The 22,373-nt window shown below is 37.5% G+C and overlaps 1 protein-coding gene across 1 annotated transcript in view; it reads right to left on the minus strand.

Moving 5' to 3' along the window:
• CUBN (cubilin) overlaps nt 1–22,373 on the minus strand; it is a gene marked incomplete at its 5' end in the record, with an annotated part of 295,765 nt that overhangs the window by 98,660 nt on the left and 174,732 nt on the right. Inside the window, 7 exons of the mRNA XM_084880474.1 lie at nt 989–1,172; nt 1,332–1,522; nt 3,827–3,973; nt 8,811–9,008; nt 13,662–13,854; nt 16,084–16,268; nt 17,618–17,820. Of these exons, the coding sequence (XP_084736600.1) occupies nt 989–1,172; nt 1,332–1,522; nt 3,827–3,973; nt 8,811–9,008; nt 13,662–13,854; nt 16,084–16,268; nt 17,618–17,820 (1,301 nt within the window). The remainder of the gene's footprint in view (nt 1–988; nt 1,173–1,331; nt 1,523–3,826; nt 3,974–8,810; nt 9,009–13,661; nt 13,855–16,083; nt 16,269–17,617; nt 17,821–22,373) is intronic.

Genomic DNA, 22,373 nt, shown 5'->3' on the forward strand with positions numbered 1-22,373 from the left:
ATAAAGCCTATAACATCATAGATTAATATGTATTTGAAATACAGTATATCCAAGAATCTGAGACTGAGATCATAGAATTATCCTAAAATCCTATCACCTAGTACTCTCTACTGATACTACCACCTTGTTTGAAGTTGTTTCTTTACATATTTATTCAATTAAACATTTTATGAAAATAAATGTCACAAAAATTAAATTGTTACAGTAGAATTAAATTTGAATATAATCAAGTATAATTAAGTAAAGATACTACTGTAATATATAATTAAATGGATAATAAAATCAAAGGATTATGTATTCATTTAAAAAGAAACATAAAAATGATTATAAAACAATGTAATTATCATTCTTTACAATGTTTCTGTAAGTGAATGTAACTTATAATTAGCTATTTTATAATAGAGAAGTCTAAGAAATTTCAGGGATCATTAAGATGAATTCAATTTACGCTCATGAGAATTTTACTTTTTTTATTCTCTCGTTATGTGGCCTTGGTGGTGGGTGGAAATCTAAGCCTTCTTTTACTTATCTGTAGAATGGAAACAATGATACCTTCCTTTAAAAGTAGTCATGATGACTGCCGAAACCGGTTTGGCTCAGTGGATAGAGCGTCGGCCTGCAGACTGAAAGGTCCAGGGTTCGATTCCGGTCAAGGGCATGTACTTTGGTTGCAGGCACATCCCCAATAGGGGGTGTGCAAGAGGCAGCTGATCAGTGATTCTCTCTCATCGATGTTTCTAACTCTCTATCTCTCTCTCTTCCTCTCTGTAAAATATCAATAAAAAATATATTTAAAAAAATAAAAGTAGTCATGATGACATATTGAATGTATCAAGCATAAAGTAAGTGCTTGATAATGGGTACCTATTCTCATTACTCTTATTTCGGAGAAGAAAGCTTTACATATTTTTTCTCAAGTCTATTTAAACAAGAAAGACCAAACAAGTACAGGAAAAGTACAGACATTATTCTTAGTGAAAGTACTTACCTAGACTCTTTGCCTCATATTTGATCTTAAATCCTTGCCCTCCATTACTATTATCAGAAATAAACTGAGCGAACATTTGATTATCTGAGGTGAACAGAGTGGATGAAGGGTGGCTGCCACAAAAATGACCATTTCCTCCATGCGGTCCCAGAGGTGGAGAAGAGATGTCCGGTCCATTTTTTAGCTGGAAATACAAATTAAAATTCTATACATTCCTTCAGATTAATAAGGATGAAGTCCAAAAGTTCTACTGACTTATGTTCCAGGAGAGAAAAATCATCACTTTGTTTTCGGAATGTAGTCTGCAGAGAAATAATTAGAAAGAGTAGCAAACGAGACCTACCACCAGATAATCCCCCTCGTTACAAGAAGAGTCCCTATTTGGAATCTGGAAGGGCTGTTCAAAGTGGACAGCGATGGTCAGGCCACTCTGGACCAGGACGTGCCAAGAGCAGTTGAGGTTGGGAGGGTAGGTCTCCGGATAGTTGGGTGATGTGATAATTCCTCTGTTTGCATGCAAATATCCACCACAACCTTCCCAAGAAGAAACAAAGAACATTAATTTTTAAATTGAAAAATTAAAGAAATGCTTTAAATAACATCGGACTTTTCTATTTTTCTTGAGGATTTTCAAACTTAGGCAATAGAAATGTGGGGCAATAGAAATGTGGCTTGAAAATAACCAAGGCCAAAGTGTGGAAAATGAATAGCACAACACGTACTTTGGGATGTACAGTATTGGGTACTTGTTTTGTTGTTGCTAATATTAAGAAAGGGAAGTAAGCAATAGAGACAGATTATTTTCATGAAGTTTAGTTTACAGATGAGTAAAATATACAATAAGCACATGTACTGTGTGAGATGGTGTTAAGTTCTACAAAGAAAAACGAGCAAGGAGAGGGCTAGTGGCACTGTATTATTGTATGTGGAAGTTAGAGCAGGACCTGAATGAAATGAGAGACTGGGCCATAGGCTTTGTGAGAGAAAAGCATTCTGGCCCAGAAAACATAGGTATGTCATGAAAGTCAGAAGAGGTGCAGCTGAATGAGAGATCCAAAAGGTAGCAGGGCAGGTCATGCAGGAAACTAAAATGACTGATTTTTAATCAGAAAAGGAAAATGTTGAAGGGTTTTGAGCATCTGTAGGGCATGCTCTGACTTAACTTTTAGAAGAATCACTCTTTCTGTAATATTTAAGCTGTGAGAGGGGAGGGGGAGAAAAGCAGAAGCAGGGTGCCCACTAAAGGGGTGATTTCTTGAGTCTAAGGAGAGATGATAGATACCTGGATTGGAGGGAGAAATGGTGGGAAGTGGTTAGAATCTAGACATATTATGAGAGTAGAACCATTTTGATTAGCTGATGATTAGGATTTATCGAGTGAGAAAAGATGAATCAAGAATGATGCCAAGCTGCCAAGACCGGTTTGGCTCAATGGATAGAGCGTTGGACTGTGGACTGAAGGGTCCCGGGTTCGATTCCAGTCAAGGGCATGTACCTTGGTTGCGGGCACATCCCCAGTGGAGGGGGGTGCAAGAGGCAATTGATCGATGATTCTCTCTCATTGATGTTTCTGACTATCCCTCTCTCTTCCTCTCTGTAAATATCAATAATATATATATATATATATATATATGTATATATATATATATATATATATAGAGAGAGAGAGAGAGAGAGAGAGAGAGAGAGAGAGAGAGAGAGAGAGAGAGAGAGAGAGAATGATGCCAAGCTTTTTGGTTTCAATAGCTAGAAAAAATATACCTAAAATAAAACTGAGAAGAATGTAGCATGAGAAAATTTGGTAGAGGTGGTGGAAAATGGTGAGGGTCAAGAGTTCAGTTTTCCACACAGAAACTTTATTTATCATGAGCTGTCATACATACAGATACACGAGAGAGAGAGTGAGAGGCTGAGAGTTCAGGAAAGAGAATGGTCGGAGCAGGCAGTAATTTGCCAGTTGTCAGGCACTGAACAGCTCATCAGTGAGTGAGAGCTGAGAGGTCACACAACCAGCTAAATCGCAGAGGCGGGGATTTATCTTAGGTCTGTCTGATTCCAAAGCCCATTCTGTTAAACCACTATGCAGCCTGCCACCCTTGAGAAAGACAATATATCTTCAATCCCTCTCTACTCTAGAAAAGACATAAATAGTGAGAGAACATTAATTTTTAAGGTCTAGATTGATAATCTACTTTAAAATTATGTTTTCCAGTTAAAAGCATGAGAGCCTTCTGATATTTCATATTCCTTGAAATACTTCTTGAACTTTAATCTAGCTTGAATTGAAAGTTATTATTGTACTTCATATTTTGTCAAGATTCGAACGTCTCAATCACACTACACGTCATAGCCTGCCATATACTGTGCACATTCTCTAACTCATCAAATTCCTATTTCAAGACCAGCAAACTCTTCCTGTCACTCTCCAAATGAATTATTTTGACCAAGGGATTTATGAAGATATCTTCTGTATTGCTTTGACCCGTTATTTCCTGAACTGATGATAACTCTTACTTACTGCTCCTTTAATGTGTTATGACTTTGTGCTGTCTCCCACTTCCAGACACAGCTAGGCTAAAATGTTGTTTTAAAGATCTTACTCTTGTACCTACTGTGGAGGGAAGATACCCCACCCTTTTGTATAACTTGGCCAGTTTCTTGGATCAGGACTCAGTTCCTGATATAAGTATAGCCATCCAGAGGATGGACAGAGACCATGTGCTCTGACTTATAACAAACCTGTGTCCTATCATGGAGAAATGAGCAGAGTAGATTAGGGAGACAGTAAGAGATAGGTGAAAGGGATGAGATCAGACTAAGTAAACTAGGTCACATTACTCTTGTGAAAGGAGGCGTTGAAGCCCGCCCTGGTCACACTGAAGTCCGAGGTGAACCGGAGCCACATGTACTCTCCAGTGGACCGGATGGGTCCCGGGATCTCTCTGCCACAGAGAACCGCCAGCTGCTGTGCCATGTTATTGTCTCCTGGAACCAAGGAAAGGAAACACCAGCATAAAAATATGCCTTCAGAATCTCCTCCACCATCATCTGCAACCCAGCCAAAGAGGCTCACAATTTTTCTCAGAACGTCTGCATCCCTAACACATAATGTGATTCTTAAATAGAAGGGCAGTCCTGGAACTACATCATTCTGGCTCCAGTTTATAATGGTACCACCTGCCTTTTTCTTTACTCTTCTTCTTGTTGCTGTTTGATAAAACACTTCTCTGAAAGTTTCAAGTCTTTCTAAAAACTGACAGTTCTTGCTGATGTTGAAACTCAAAATCAGAGTATGTGGATTGGGAGTGATTGTGGACTAGTGCTGATATGTGCGTTAGACACCGATCTAAGTGATTCCTATTGCTGATGGTCAAGTGTCTAAAACAGGAAAAGGGGCCCTAACTGGTTTGGCTCAGTGGATAGAGCATAGGATTGTATATTGAAGGGTCCAGGTTTGATTTCAGTCATAAGTCTACAGACTGAAGGGTCCCAGGCTTGACAGGTTTGATTCCGGTCAAAAGCATGTACCATGGTTGCAGGCACATCCCCAGTAAGGAGTGTGCAGGAGGCAGCTAGCTGATTGATGTTTCTCTCTCATCAATGTTTCTAACCCTCTATCCCTCTCCCATCCTCTCTGTAAAAAAATCAATAAAATATATTTTTTAAAAATAGAGAGATAGATGATAGATAGATAGATAGATAGATAGATAGATAGATAGATAGATGATTGATAGATAAAACAGGAAAAAGGTTGGTTCTTCAGCCTCAGATCCTATGCTAACGTTATAGGGTCATTTACCAAGATGTGTGCCCTCAGCTCCAGAAATGTTTTTAGTTTTTCTTGTTTTACTATTCATCTGTTAGTTGTTTTGCTGTTGAAAGGACATGTGTTTCCATAGGTGGAGGATGAGAAAAAATAGGTTCAGTAACTGTGCTCCTCCAGAGACACGGAGGAGGCTGGGTCACCTCATGTCCCTTTTCCTTCGGCTTCTCTTGGATAATAAGTATTAGTCAAAACAACTTGCCAGTCCCTGGAATGGGGAAGAGGAAATTATAGCAGACTTGGAGTCCTTGACTGGGAAAACACATTATATTTTTTCCCAAGGGCAGAGAATTAATGAATTTCAAGCTTATAAAAACAAAAATAGGATATGAGACATGAGGAGATTTGTCCTTTCACATAACCAGTAAAATGAACCCTTTTGGACAATGACCACTACCTAAAACTCATTAACTACTTCAGTAAACAAGTTATTTTCTGTAATTACAAATGTAATGGCATAGCTATAAATACCAGATGCTTGAAAAGGCATTCTTTGGAGGGTTTCTGACTTCTAGAAACTTTTGTATTTTTTATAGTTTAAAATTTTATCTCTAACTATTTTTGCATTTATCTTCACTATGCTATGTTGCTACACATCTCACACAAAATTGCTTTTGTTAGCTTATTCTATAATTGTGTGTATTGCCAAATTTTGAAGTTATTATACATTCATATTTATTATGTGTATGTTTTACCTTTTAGGGAGACTGGGGATTTTTTCCCTTTAGACTTCTCCAAGACTGCTGAAATAATGCTTGTCACTAAATAATTATTTATTGATGAACTAAAGACTTAGTAGATAACCCAATAACTACAGATGGTTTGTCGTCCCCCAGTCGCCATAATAAACACTGCAGTAGTTCTAGAGCTTCCCACATACTCAGCCTATAGATTGCAGCAGGAATGAAACCGACATTTAGAAGAGAGGGCCAAGTCAATGAACAGTAAAGGAATAGGACTAGAAGGTCATTTGGGGATTCACTCTGTAGCCCAGCATCATCATTTTAGAGACATGGAAGCTAAGGCCCCAAGAATATTAGTAGCCAAACTTTATTGAGCAATTGCTATTACCACTTTGAGTGCTTTACATGTAATGCTTGATTATATCCCCACATTAACACTATTCGGGTGGTGTCACTATTATCCTCATTTTATAGACAGGAAAAAGTCGTAGAGGAGATATATAATTTGTCGAAGGGCATTGAGCATAAAAGTCAATAAGAGTTTGAAACCTACTTAGCCAATTAACTCCAGATGCCCAAACTACGCTATTAAATGATTTATTTAAGATCATAAAGAAAGATCTAGGAATAAAAGGATTACTAATTTTTGGTACATTTTTTTATTTTCCCTTTTTCTTTATCCTTCCTCTCTTCCTTCTTAACTTTTTTTTTTTTTTTTTTTTTTTTTTTTTTTTTTTAAGGTTGAATGTAGTGGCATGGAGCCTCAGTTTATGGAAACCTTTGGTATGCAGAATTTGTTGAGGCATGGTCTGGAAAAGACTGATTCAATGGAGCACCACAACACTGCAAAATGAGTAAGCAGTTGGGAGAGTGACTCAGCTCTCCCAGGAAGGCCCCGTGGCCTCTGAGGGGGCCCAGGAATGCCCACAGCCACCAGAGGGCCCTGAGGCTATGATAACGTGCTTCTAAATGTCCTAAGACCTTTCTACTCAGAAGTAAAAATAAGGTTGGACAAAGAACAAATAATTAAAGTGGGATTTAAAATTTAATTCTAAAACATAATACCACTGTGAATATGAAAAAAAAAAAAAACCAACACCACACAGCAATGAACACATAGTAGGTGTTCAATAACTATTTCTTGGATGAATAAACAGATACAGAAAGAATTAACTTATTGGGCATCTACTCACACTGTTGGTGAACAAAAAGGAATCTATATGGATAACTCACGAACCAATTAAAATGTTGCTTTGGCATATATATATATACTCCAATTAACAGAGTTCTTTAAAGCAGCTCTACGTTTCAGTAAGAACACCTTCATTCTATAAAAAGAGTATAATGAAAACTCTTTTAGAAATATCTCAAAATAAATTGAAATCTAAATCAAACTATTCAAATTATCCATATGCCAAAGGCCAGGGTTTTTGCTAGAGGATTTTGCAATCATTACTTTCCCTCATCCTCACAACAACCTCCTGCATTAGATGTTAGTCTCTTTCACATACGATAGAAGAATCTTGGGGCCATTTAGTAATGTGTGCAAGGTCACCCAGAAGAAAAGTTATTGGTGGAACAAAACCAATAAAAGTGATTTTTTAAAATAACCATAATTCACCCATTGACAGTTACCTACTGAAGATATTTTTAAAATTTCCACTGGGTTCTGAATATTTAATATTTGGAATATGTGTGTGAGGATGCACAAATGTTATTGCATGAAAAATTTAAACTTTTAATATCCATAGGAATGCCTGGATATGAGGAAATATTATAGTTCCTCTGGGCAATGTCCTAACAGCTGCTTATTGATAGGAAAAGAGGAGAAAGCTGTGATTTATTATGTCATCCTGTTTGTAAGATTAATTTGAGTCTTCACTTAGGATCCAACCTCCACAGAAGGAAAATAAAGCACCTTTGCCGTTGATTTTTCTCACTGTTTAAACCAAGAGCTTGCACACTAGCAACCTGTGAGCCAAAAGCAAGCACATATTTGTTTGGACTCCCCACACACACACACACACACACACAAATACTCTGAAGCATTTTTCATTAACTTAACATTTGGGAAATTCATAGAAAATGCATTATTTCTCACATCTCCTAAAAAAAATAAGACCCAAAGCATTGAGCCTGCATTCCTAATAGCTGTCCCTTCAGTTCTGTTCTCCAGTTTAACAGTTCACTGGTTATGCTACCTGTTGTCTAGGTAGGCATTTGAAATTGCAACATCTACCATGTAGAGAAGTGGTTCTCAAACTTTAGAGGACATCAGAAGCACCTGGGGGCAGGGACTGGGAGAAGGGGCAGGCAAGTGAACATTTTAAATCAAGGGCAAAATGTAAGGAGATGCTAAAGAGCTTAGAAATCAAGATAAATAATATTTTAGTGCAATATTTAAATATAGACTTTAATGCAAAAAAAATAATAAAATTTTAAATAAAGGCAGGATCTGACTATACTGTTAGCCTGGCCTTCCTGCCTTACTCTCCTGACCCTAATCTTGGCCTTCCTGCCTTACTCTCCTGACCCTAATCTTGGCCCTGCCTGACAAGCTTTAGAAATCACATATCTGGGTCACATCCAGAGACTCTCTAGTTTAGTAGGTCTGGGATGGGGCTTAGAATTTGCATTTCTAACAGATTCCCAGGTGATGGTGATGGTGATGTTGCTGAGCTGGGGACCACACTGTGGGAAACACTGGCTGGAGGTTATGACCTCCTTAATCTTGGTCCCATGCAAATGGTGAAGCATGGTTTGTACAGGTGCATGTCAGCATCATACATATCCCTCAACCAATGCATAGCAATTCTACGCCTGTGTATAGAGGAAAAGGTGAAAATTCTTAGCCCTTAATTCTACCCATTCCACCCAGAGATTCAGTAGACAAAGAGAATTAAACATATTGTAATTACAAATACTTTTCACACTTGGATCTTAAAGTCATAGGTATAAAATATCAAGATTTATCCCCATAGCCTTTCAACAAGACAGCAGTGCTACCTGGAAACTCAGACTGTTAGTTACTACTTAAACCAAAGGTAGGGTTTCTTCTTCAGAATGTAGTGCTGTCCCTGACATAGTATGTGGATGATTTTACTGGCAACAATTTCATAATTTCCTTATGTTCTTCAGAAAGGGTAGCTGATTCCAGTATTTGATGCCTTCATTGGCCATAATAATATCTGTGAAATTCCATGCAAACAGATGAAGGTAGAGAACACGTATGATTATAATGGGATGTAGCTTAACATGTGGTAAGGTAGAAACTTAGTAGCTTTTTGTTTTATTTTATGTTTTAAAGATTTCTCACCATCTCGTATCACAAGTTTATCATAGTTGCATGTTCCATGAGATTCGATGTCCAGGGAGAGGATGTTGAGTTCCACGGTGGAGTCAGGAGCCTGGATAAGCCACACACAGTCAGCACGGTTCCCGTAGTTTTGGGGCCAGCCTGGGGAGAAGAGAAAGGCTGGCACCTCGCCGGTCCTCAGGAACCCACCGCAGGCACCTGCAGAGTGAAAGGCAATGTCTCTGAAATGGCTCTGAGGACAGATACTAGTGCTTTCACTCTAAGGCATCAGCCCTGTGCTGAAATGAAACGGCCAAGTAAAACAATTCTCTCAAAATCCATAAATATTTAATAAACTCACTGATTCAGATAGCTGTGGTTAAAATATTTATTTTTTTTTGTGAATAAAACCACATTGTGTCCTACTATTTCACTGTAATTTTGCCATACAACCCCCTTTCATTAATTGTTTATTAAGCATGAAACAAGTCAACATAGAAGACACTATTATTCTTATTATTTAAGTAGAACTCTGATTCCTATGTACTTTAATCTTTACCTTTTTAGTATAGCTATTCATCATGCAGTTTTATCCAGGCAATTTTGAAACAATTTTCAATTTAGTAAACTGAAATATTTTTTTTAAAGTAAATGAGCTCATAACAAGAACAGGCTTCATTATTTTCATTCATGTTTAAAAAAAATAACGGCTTTATTGAGCTTTTATTCACACATAAAATTTAGCTTTTTAAAATGTACACTCACAAAGTTCTGCAACCATCACTAGTATCTAATTTTAGGACATTTTTACCACTCTGAAAAGGAACTCTATACCCATCACCATTCTCTATTCTCTACTCCAACAGCCCATGGAAATCACCAATCTATTTTTTTTAATATATATATATTTTATTGATTTTTACAGAGAGGAAGGGAGAGGGATAGAAAGTTAGAAACATCGATCAGCTGCCTCCTGCACACCCCCCACGAGGGATATGCCCACAACCAAGGTACATGCCCTTGACCAGAATTGAACCTGGGACCCTTCAGTTTGCAGGCTGATGCTCTATCCACTGAGCCAAACTGTTTTCAGCACCAATCTATTTTCTATCCCCATGGGTTAGCCTATTCAGCACATTTCATATAAATATAACCACATAACCCTAGCTGGTTTGACTCAGTGGATAAAGCATCAGCCTGTGGACCAAAGGCTCCCAGGTTCAATTCCCGTCAAGGGCACATACCTTGGTTGCAGGCGCTTCTCCGGCCTGAGCCCTGGTCAGAGCTTCTGCAGGAGGCAACCAACCGATGTGCTTTTTCCACATCGATGTTTCTATTTTTCCCTCTCTCTTCCATTCTCTCTAAAAATCAATGGGAAAATATCCTGGGGTGATGGTTATAATGGGAAACAAAAACAAACAAAAAAATAAATATAACAATATGACATGTGTCCTTTTACAACTGGCTTCATTTACTTAACATAACAATTAAACTTCACCAATATTCTAGCCCGTAACAATACTGCCTTCATTTTAAGGCCAGATAGTAGTATTACACTGTAAGAGCATACCACATTTAGCTTTCCCATTCATCACTTGTTAGACATTGGGGTTGTTTCCCTTCATACACTATTATGAATAATGTTTCTCTAAATATCCATGTATACATTTTTGGGCGGATGTACATTTTCAGTTCTCTTAAGTATATAACAAGGAATGAAATTGCTATATTAATTGGTAGTAATACTGTATTTCAATTTTTGAGGAACTGCTAAACTGTTTTCCAAAGTGGCTCTACCGCTTCACATTCCCACCAGCAATGCACAGGGTCCCGACCTGACACGTTTCTGTCCTTTGGGTGACCTTAGTCCACATTAGCCATATTGCTTTTTTGTTGTTGTTGTTGTTTATACCACCTGATTTGTCATTTAATTACTATATTGTTACTTAACTGAAATAACTAATACTTTATCTTTTCCAAATAGTGTTAAGCTTCTAGAAGGTAGAGAATATATCTTGGTTTCATTTCTTTATCTATAATAAATCCTCAATAAATATGTATTGAATATGTATTGTATGTATGCATAAGAAATTCTGATGAGTCGATGTTCAATATATTAATACATTTTTAAATGTTAAGCTCTTTTTCATTTTAATGAAAATCTCAGAGTGTGATCTCATCATGAGATAATCATTTGTACTATTGAGATAACTAGTATGTTATAAAATTCTTTCATCCTCTTACTTTCTCCTTCCTTGTTCTTGATTAAGAAAAATAAGATTTATTATATTGTATTTACTCATCCACTAAAACTATATAATTATAAAATACATGTGTAAGAGAAAAACATTTTTTGTGAGTACTAAATTATATTTGCTGATACGATGCTTTGCATGAGTTAATGATTCCTTCTCTAACTTAATATTTGTGGAAATAAAAAAGCTTAACTCAAGTGAACTTATAAGAGCTATCCAGACTTAAATAAATAGCTCTAAATTACATTTGGAAATCTTGCCAATGGCTCTGCTCTAGGATAGATTAATATGTTACGGAAGAGATTCATATTCAATGTTATGAAAGTACTTTATAAAGGAGGTGAAAATAATATCTCAGAAGAAAATACTAAGAGTCACTAGATAAAAATAACTATGAATTATACCTTTAGTAATTTTTGTTAATATAAACTCTCAAGGACTTAGAAACAAGTAGTTTCTAATCATATAAGGTCCCTTTATCCGTACAATAAGTTCACAATTTGAATATTCTTCAAAGAAATCCTATGATAATGTGTCTCAATCAAATGTTTCAAGAACTAAGACTATCCTCCAAGAAATATCTGTTGAATTTCTTCTATGTCAATCCTCCCATCTATAAAGGCCATTCAAAGTTATTTAAATAAATGTTTAAGGAAAAAGCAGTCTCCCAAAACACTGCTCAATGAAGAAACTAAGGATATCTTAAAAATTCTATTTAATAAAAGGTAATATGCAAATTGACCATTACTCTGTCACAAAGATGGCAGCACCCATAGCCACAAGATGGCGGCACCCAGTCCCCTCAGCCCTGCCAAAGAGTCCCCCAGTCTTGGCGTTGTGGCCACTGAGAACAGGCGGTGTGAGCAGCCTGGTGGAATGCTTGCCTCGTTGCTAGCCTTGGAGGGTCGCTGGGCAGCAGGCACTCACACAGAGCAGCTGGGGAGGGATGCTTGCATTGCCGACACAGTGATGAGGCAAACATTCTGTGCCAGCCATAGAGGGCTGCTGGGCAGCGGAGAGCCTCTGGGCAGTGGGCATGGAGTGGCCAGGCCCTGCAGAGAGCAGAGACCCACAGGGAGTGGGCACCTAAGCTGTGGGCTCCCAGAGGGCTCCCCTGAGGGCTCCCTGATTGGAAAGGGTGCAGGTCAGGCTGAGGAACCCACCTCCCATGCACAGAACTTCATGCACTGGGCCTCTCATAGTAAAATAAAGGCTTAAAATTTATGCCAGCCCAGCCAGTGTGGCTCAGTGGTTGAGTGTGAACCAGCAGGCCACGGTTCAATTCCAGGTCAGGGCACATGCTTGGATTGGCGGCTCATTTCCTAGTAGGCAGCATGCAGGAGGCAGCCAATCAATGGTTTTCTCTCATCGTTTATGTTTCCCTCTCTGCCCCTCTCCCTTCCTTTCTGAAATAAATTAAAAAAAGGAAAAAAGAAATTCCATTCTTAGCCCTAGCTGGTTTGACTCAGTGGTAAGAGTGTTGACTCTAAGACTAAAGGTTTTGGGGTTTGATTTCTAGTCAAGGGCTTGTACTTTGGTTGCAGGCTTGATACCTGGCTCTAGTCAGAACACATGTAAGAGGCAACCAGTTGATGTTTCTCTCACACATCAATGTTTTTTTTCTCCTCCTTTCCATTCTCTCTTAAAAAAAATAAAATAAAAAGGCCAATTTTACCTTGAAACATGAAGGTTTACAAGCAGCAAAGGGTAAAGTAAAGCATTTCTAAAGGCAAATTTAAAATGAAATACAGAGGGAAAGCAGTTCTTTTCATTAGTGGATCCTTAACTAGTGTGTGTGTGTATATATATGTGTGTGTGTGTGTGTGCGCACGCACACACACTTATGTGTGCGTTGAATTTAAAATCAAATTTTTAGAGATCTCTAAGGTGATCTCTAGATATTGAAAGTAGAATATGTAATGGATATTAAACCCTTAAAATTAATATGAAAAACATGGGAAACTAGCGTTTTTAGGGAAAAAAAACATACAATTTTTAAAATATATTTTTATTGATTTCAAAAAGGAAGGGAAAAGGAGAGAGAGATAGAAACATCAATGATGAGAATTACTGATTGTCTGCTTCCTGAATGTCCCCTACTGGGGACCAAACCCTCAACCCTGGCATGTGCCCTGACCTGGAATTGAACTGTGACCTTCTGGTTTTTAAGTTGATGCTCAACCACTGAGCCACATGAGAAGAGCTTATTATTATTATTATTTTAAAATATTTTTATTGATTTTTAGAGAGGGGAAAGGAGAGGGAGAGAGAAATGTAAACATAACATGAGAGAAGAGTATTGATCAGTTGCCTCTTGCATACCCCCAACGGGGATCTAGCCTACAACCCAGCATGTGCCCTGACTGGGAATTTAATCAGCAACCTTTTGGGCATAAGATGACACCTAACCAACTGAGCCACACGGACCAGAGCAAACATACAATTTTTACATATCTATGAAATTAAAAGAACAATTGCACATATGGAGGGAGGTTTAGGGACTATATTTATTCTTCTTACTCATTTGCATATTTGGCCCTATTATGTTAGAACCCTTTGAAATACTGGCCTACACATATCATCCCCTAAAAAGAATTTCATTTGTTACAAAAGATACCTGTAGCAATGGTAGGTAAGGGTCCAACAGCAGCATTCATTGCAAACCACTCTAGAAGAAATCCTTTCCCCGAGATTGAAGAGTCAGAGGAAAACTGAAATGTCAAAGAACTTCCTGTGGAGCTAAAAGATTCAGTCTGAGCACCACAGTATGTTCCAACGGGGCGAGAATGAATGCCAGCTCCATCATAAATCTGCAGGTAAAACACAGATAATAGGACAATGAATTAAGCCAATCACCTCTATTTTTCTTCATTAAAAGTATGTATAATCCTATCTAATAAAAGAGTAATATACAAATTGACCTTACTTCTGCTACACCCACAAGCCGAACAGGAGCAAATATGCAAATAAACCCAACCAAGATGGCTACGTCCACGTCCACAGAGAGCAGGAGGGAGGCTTGAGTTTTCCTGGCAATGGAAGAAGCCAAGCTTTTCACCTGCCCTTACCAGCCTAGGCCTCCACTCAATGCTAGAAAGTTTCAATGATAGAAGATAAATAAATCCCAACAGAAATGGCTGTAGCCATGGAGTGAGTAGGAAGCTTGGCTCCACTCAAGGCTACAAAGTTTCAATTGTAGAAGATAAATAAATCCCAGATACCAGGGCCTCCGCTAGGGTCACTGTGGGGTGCGACTGGCCTGCAAAACCATCACAGGCTCCTTGCTCCAAGGGAACCCCCACCCTGATCTGGGACACCCTTCAGGGCACACCAGCCAGCCCCCAACTGTGCACCAGGCCTCTATTCTATCTAATAAAAGAGTAATGTGCAGATAACTTCAACACAAAAGATGGCTGCCACCATGTGGTCAAAGATAACTGACCACATTGGACACAAGATGGCCACCACAAGATGGCCAGCAGGGGAGGGCAGCTGGGAGGGACCAGACCTGCAAGGGAGGGCAGTTGGAGGCAATCAAGCCTGCAGGGGAAAGCAGTTAGGGATGACCAGGCTGGCAGAGGAGGGAAGTTAGGGGCAAACAGGCTGCCAGGGGAGTGGTTAGGCATCAATCAGCTGGCAGGGGAGTGGTTAGGGGCAATCAGAAAGGCAGGCAGGCGAGCAGTTGGGAGCCAGCAGTAGTGGATTGTGAGATGTCAACTGCCCTCAAAGGGTCCCAGACTGGAGAGGGTGAAGGCTGGGTTAAAGGATATCACTTGCCCCTGGTGCACAAATTTCATGTCCTGAGCCTCTAGTGTTATTATAATCTATCATAATGGAAAAAATAAACGAGTAAACATATCTGTTCTAAAATTAATAAATGCCATTAAATATGTAGTATACTTGCAATGATTTAAAGTTTTAAATTATTTATATATTTACTGCTGAATTATATTAATAAATATATTTTATGTGATATAGCTCATTGTATGACACAGTAAAATTTGATGGTGGAAAGTAGAAACCAAAAGAGGTATTGAAACTAGCAGTTATTGAATGTACTTTGGGGCTTCAAAGGAAAATAGGAAGAAAGGAAATTAAAAAAAAAAAAAAAAAACTAGAAAGAGGTAAGGTTTAATGAGAGAAAGTGAAGAGGTATTCTAAAGAAGAAGCAAAGATGCAGAATTAGTAACAAGAAAAGAATTGTAGCTTGCAACTGCTCAGCATACCTTCAAAGCACTCAACAAATCTTTTTCATTTGGTTTAAAAATATTGAGTACCTATTTAGAGACACATTTTATGCTAGTTCCCAAACATACAGCATGGAGCACACTTTCATTTTATTGCACAAATTGTCCATCCACATTTCCTATCTTTCCCTCCACCTTTTCCTAAATAATTTGGAACAAATTCATTATAATTATTATCATAAATTTCTCTACTGAAATGTAAGCTACTATATGTAATAGTTATAGTCTCTTTTACTGAGCATTTATCAGATACTGAATTCTATCTTTTAGCCATTGTGAACCCAAGAATCATGCATGGCTTTCAAGAAACTCATATATTTCACATATATCAAAACATCAAGTTGTACCTCTTCAATATGTACAATATTTGTTTCTCAACTATATTTCAATAAAGATGGGGATAAAATCTGATGGTATTTCTGAAACTGATACAATAATCAGTGTCCAGATGGCAATGATTACCACAATATATATTTATTAAAGGATTCTTTAAATTTTAATACTCTAACATAAGAATAAACAGGAAATGGGATATAAGATAGAATAATTAAGAAATACATATATACTTAGACAAAGCTCAAGAGGTATTTTTACAATAATGATAAAAATACAAATAAATATAGTACCAGAATTACCTTTGGTACAGGTAACATAAAGGGGGTAAATCATGATTTAAGGGAGATAGACCATTCCATACAATTTGCAGAAGCTGAATAAACACTAACTTGGATTTGTTTTTTTGCCAATAGCAAATCACCTGTTAATAAGCATCATTTTCACTTGGAAACTCACCCTTAATTTATCATAATAGCAGTTGTGTGTTGATTCAATGTCCATCTCCAAGATTCTACCATGGACAACTTGAGAGGCATTCACATTTACTATCCATTGGTAATCGGAGTTGTGGGGGTAATTTCCAGGCCATAAGGGAGAGGCAACTTTCCCATGAGTTCCCACAATATTATCATTGCCAAATACTAGGAGGAAAAACAAAGTAATACGTCAGACCTACTTAGAATAGCTCTTTAGTAAGAAGAAAGAAAAAGGCAAGGGGTGTTGAAAAGGATGCACTTTTAATTGGCTGCGGTTTCTTTTCTGAACACTGAAAGAAATACTGCTTCCCTTTTGGTTTCTGTGCTATCTATTAAGTGCTGGAGAAGGGTAATTTTGTGAATGGAATTCCATCTCCTTAGAAGGTTGCTGGTGTGAAAATAAAGGATAACTTCTGATTTGAAAGGAATTCCCAAACCTAAGGGGACGTGGGGGCATGGGAAAAGGGTTGCCAGCTGTAGGAATCTCTTTCACGTCCCGCATGGCATGGAAAGAGTTCCAATTCAGGGTTTGAGTTCTGGAGAAGGGCCGCACACAAATGAAAAGAGACTTGAAGAAATTCAATTTGGCGATATGGGGGTCCAGGCGATAGTCCAACTATAGTGGGAGAACTACCCACTGCTCTGGCCCTGCCATCCCTTTTATTAAGGCTTTAGGGAAAACATCTTAGGCAAGATAAACAGAAATTTACATGGGACAAAGAAGGTGGAGGCTGCTTCAGCTAACAATGTGTCAACTAAAGGGTAAGTTGTTAGAGCAATTAAGGTTGTTGACCAGCCTTCCTGGCTTCCTGTCAACGTCTCTCTTTTGGTGAAACTGATTTGTTTCCAGCAACCAGCCCAATTTTCTAATTTTGGATTACCTACTTTACTTTGTCTTATAAGAGACTAAAACACGTTTATAAAAATTTTATAAGATTAGAGGATCTGATATTTGGGAAACACACACACACACACACACACACACACACACACACTCAAATGCACACACACACACACATTAGCTAATTATGGAAAAGTTGAGTTAGAAATAAAAAATATTTAACATTTATGCTATTAGGGGAATGTCCTGATGTTATAATTGAGCAACTCAGTCAATTCCAAAGTATTATTAAATGTTTTTAATTTGAAGAATATAAATTTTATGGGACCAAACACATTTGATTATAAATATGCCAACCCTGAACTGTAATACCTTCAAAGAATTACAAATGTAATACTATCAAGAAAAAAATCAATTTAACAAGTAGGTAGAACTAAGCTTAAGAAAAATATTAGAACCCTTGAGCATTCTCACTGGCTCTTAATGAATGAGCCAGACATATGTAACTTAGTTTTTCTAATATATTACATAATTAAGTAATCCCACAGGACAATTAATATAGGAGAATTGTGTAGAGTTCAGGACTGTTCCCAGTGCATTTCTAAAAGTAGTGTGAGCCTTTCCAGTTTGTAGGATTCATTCTGGAAGCCATCACTAAACAGAATCAACTTACTGTTAGCAAACGTGGCCTGGAAGCCTGTGCCACTGCCTGAGCCATCGGATACAAATCTGATCCACAGGCTGTCCGCAACAATGGATGAGTAATTGAGAGGGAGGTTTCCACAGTATCGTCCCAACACATGACCGGTGGCATTTTCTTCCCGGATCTCTACAAAATCTCTGCTACAGTCCTGAGAATCCTCCAATTGGAAAGTTCTGATTTGAAAAGAAAAAAAAAAGGTTGATTAAATTAACAGAATAAATTTGGGAATTATCCTGAACCCATGCTGGGTTAACCTGGTCACTTTTTAAAATGTTAATCACAATATCCTTAATTTTAATCACAATATCTTTTTCTAACAAAAAAAAGATATTGTGATTATATTGTAGCTCCATCAGAGCTACAACATGGCGTAAGAATTTTGAGGTGAAGGTATCACATTTGTTTGTTAGGCTCAGTAACAGCTTGATGGAGAGATTTTTAGAGATGAACATGTAAATATTAGCTGAATTTATGTGCAGAAATAGTGGACAGAGATTGCATGCCAGCAATAGCACATGCAAAAAAAGGTGAGGTATATTTAGAAATCTGTGAGAGATATAGTTTGCTTAGAACTTTCAGTATTTTTAAGAAAAGTTATGAGACATAGCTAGGGCAGTATGAGGGGCTAATTTTGACAGAGCTTAAATGACGATCAAAGGCACATGCACTTAATTTTTAAAAAAGGTAGAAAGAAATACAGCATTCATGATAACAGACTAGTTCAAGCATGTCCTATTCAACTAATATTATATTTTAATTATGATGATATGAGCGAATAGAGGGTAGGAAATATTGTCTACTTTATATGATGGTCATTAGTAACATACATAGAGTCTGAAATAGGTACTAAATGAATGCTTTCAAAACTTTAATGCTTTAAAAACCTGGATATAATCAAGATATGGTGGAATTGGTATAAGGTAGACAAATGACACAGAAGAGAAAGTCCAAAGAAAAATCCACAAACATAGGGCCAATATAACTCAATCCACATAGTCAAGATAAGTCAATGGGTGAGGGGGTGGGGAGTTGTTTTAACAAGTGGTGCTGCAATATTTGGATATCATTGGAGGAGAAGAAAAGGAACATCAACCCCTGCCTCTCCCCATACACAAATTAATTTAATATTTCCCATAAATATAAACCTAAAACTATAAAACTCCTAGAATAAAACATAGACTATCTTTATAACTTCAGGATAGGCACATATTTCTTAGAATGAAAAGGCACTAGATAAAAATTAAAAACATAATAAGTTTGATTTCATAAAAATGTATCCTTATAGAATGAATGAATTAAAAAATAAATAGGCAAGTCACAGAGTTTGGGGAAGAATAAAGGAGAGATCATTGCAAAACATATATCTAAAAGACCCAGATCTGGAATATAAAAGGAATTCCTACCAAAAAAGAAAAAAAACAACAAATAGTCAAATTAGAAATGAACAAATAGTCAAATTAGAAATGAACAAAAGACTTGAACATATACTTCATAAAAGATGATGAGTGAATGGTCAATGAAACTGTGAAAAGTACATTACATCATTAGTCATCAGAGCAACATAAATTAAATATAACAATAAGATACCATTTCACACTCATCAAATGGCTAAAATTATAAAGATTGACAAGATCAAAGGTTTTTAAGCATGCAGAGCATCTGGAAGACTCATAAATTTCTTGTAGGAAAGTATATTAACATAAGCACTTTGAATAATTATTTTGGCAGTTTCTTATAAAATTAATTCCCAGAAAGTTTACTCCTAGGTTTTTATCCAAAAGAAATAAAAACAGATGACCATGCTAATATTTTGAGTATAATAGAACTCTTGCAGCTCAAAAGTAACAAGACAGTTTGACCAGTGTGGCTCAGTGGTTGAGTGTCAACCCATGAATCAGGAGGTCCTGATTCAATTCCTGGTCAGGGCACATGCCTAGGTTGTGGGCTCAATCCCCAGTAAGGGGTGTGTAGGAGGCAACCAATCAATGATTCTCATCCTTGATATTTCTATCCCTCTGTCTTTCTCCTGTCCTCTCTCTGATATCAATAAGAACATATTTTTAAAAATATTTTACAAAGTAGAAAGACAAATAACTCTATTTTAAAATGGCAAGGGATTAATTAAACATTTCTCCAAAGAAGATATGTGACTGACCAATAGAACATGAAAAATAATATTCATTATTCTTAGTTATTATGAAAATGGCAATCAAAACCACAGTGAGATAGTACTTTGTATTATTAGGATGGCTTTCTTTGAAAAAATGAATATTAACAAGTATTGATGAAGATGTGCAGAAGTTTAACTTTTGCATTGCTGGTTAAAATATAAAATGGTGTTGCCACTGTGGAAGTCAATTAGGTGGTTCCTCAAAAACTTAAACATAGCATATCATAAGGTCCAGTGATTCAATTTCTAGGCATATACCCAAAGAATATATAATTAAATATATTCAAAGGATATATTTTAAAATATATAATGCTAAGTGTCCAGTTGTCCAGTCATCTGTTCAACCAATCAAAGAGTAATACGCTAACGATATACTAAGGTCACTCAACCGCTCACTATGACATGCACTGAATCACCAGGGGGAAGATAGTTGACCAGTTGACCAGTTAATATGACACGCACTGACCACCAGGGGGCAGGTGCTCCAACTGGTATGTTAGCTTGCTGCTGGGATCTGGCTGATTAGGACTGAATGAGATGAGCCAGACATGCCCTGGAGTTCTTCCATAGTCCCTCCCCGACTGGCCAACTTCTTGAGTCCATCCCAGGCCCCAATCATGCACCGGTAGGGGTCCCTCAGCCTGGCCTTCACCCTCTCACAATTCAGGATCCCTCAGGGGATGTTAGAGACCTGGTTTTGGCCCATCTTGCAGGTGCTCCCAGAAGGAAAAGGGCACTGGGTCCTCCATCCTAAAGTTTTAAGGGTGGAGATTTTAGAGGAGGTCCCAGGAGAAGATCTCAATAGAATACTCTGTAGCTTTCCAGTGTGAACTTTCAGGATTGTGGTCTCCACTGATTGATTGGCTGGCACCAGGGCAGGAGGTCATTATTCAGTGCAGCTGGTCCTGAGGTTGGGTGGCTGGTTTAGCTGCATCGGGCATGGGCAGCAGGTGCGATCTGTGGCTCCATCTCAGGCTGTGGGTGCAAGTGAGGCCAGCACTGGCAGTGGGTGTGAGCAGATCCAGCACCGGCAGCAGGTGTGAGCACCAGGTGGGACCACGGCATGTGAGAGCAAAGAATTTTCAGTAACCACCAGAAGCTCGCCCTGGCTCCCCATCTTGATCTGGCACTCCTGCTCACCTGCTCCACCATCTCACACGGCCAATGCCCACCATGTTCTGCACATTATCCCTGGTGTCAGCGCACATCCTAATACCTGGTTGTTCCAGTTGTTCCAGTGTTCGGTCTATTTGCATATCAGTTTTTTATTATATAGGATTGCCCACAGACAAAACAAAACAAATATCTGAATCCAGATTATTTTATAGGAAATTCTACCAAAGTTTCAATAATACCTCAACCCCAATCTTATGCAAACTGTAATTAAAAAATAGAAAAGGAGACAGTCTCTAACTTTTTTAATGAGGTTAGTATTACCTCAATAGCAAAACCAATCAAAGGATCAAAGAAAAAGTTCAGGTCAATCTTATTCAACAATATAAATTTAAAAAATCTTACATAAATATTAGCAAAATGAACCCTTCAATTTGTAAAACACATCAATCTTAACCAAGTTGAATTCACAATGGTTTAAAGTTAGAAACTCTAAAAGAACAATTCACTACACAAACACTCACACACACAAAAAAAAGATTAAAAGAGAAAAATAGATGCAAAAATATATTAAGCAGAATCATTATAAACAGCAAAAAGATATGTGATAAAACTAAACATCTATTCATCATAAAAACTCTTAGAAAATGAGAAATAAGAAGAAACTTTCTTAACTGGATGATAAATGCCTAACAAAACCTACAGCAAATATGCTTAGAGGTAAAAATTTTAAGACGTTTTCTTTAAATCAGAAACAATATAAGGAAGCCTCTTCTCATTATTTTGTTCCACATTCTACTGAAGGATTTTCCAGGACAGTAAGACAAGGAAAAGGGGGTAAAGGTTGTAAGAACTGGGGGGAAAAAAAAAGTTATAAATAGATATTATTCAAGAGAGTTCATTCATTACTAAATATGTATTGAGTATTTAGTGTGTCAGATCATTTTCTAGGCACTAAAGATACAGCAGTACACAAAACAGACAAAAATTTTTGTCATTATAAAGAATAGAATGATTGCCCTAGTGGGTTTGGCTCGTGAATAGAGCGTTGGTCTGTGAACTGAAGGGTCCCAGGTTGGATTCTGGACTACAGCACATGCCCAGGTTGTGGGCTCGATCCCCAACAGAGGCAGCTGATCAATGATCATTTCTCATCACTGATGTTTTTCTCTCTCTCTCTTCCTCTCCCTTATTCTCAGAAATCAATACAAATATTTTTTAAAAGAATAGAATGATTGCTGGATAACATAATATACAAAAATTAACTGTACATTATATATATATATATATATATATATATATATATATATATATATATATATATATATATATATATATTTTATTGATTCCTTACAGAGAGGAAGAGAGAGGGACAGAGAGTTAGAAACACCAATGAGAGAGAATCATTAATCAGCTGCCTCTTGCACAAATCCCCACCGCGGA

Source organism: Pipistrellus hanaki (assembly GCF_964339955.1).
Source record: "Pipistrellus hanaki genome assembly, chromosome: 1".
Taxonomy (NCBI): domain Eukaryota; kingdom Metazoa; phylum Chordata; class Mammalia; order Chiroptera; family Vespertilionidae; genus Pipistrellus; species Pipistrellus hanaki.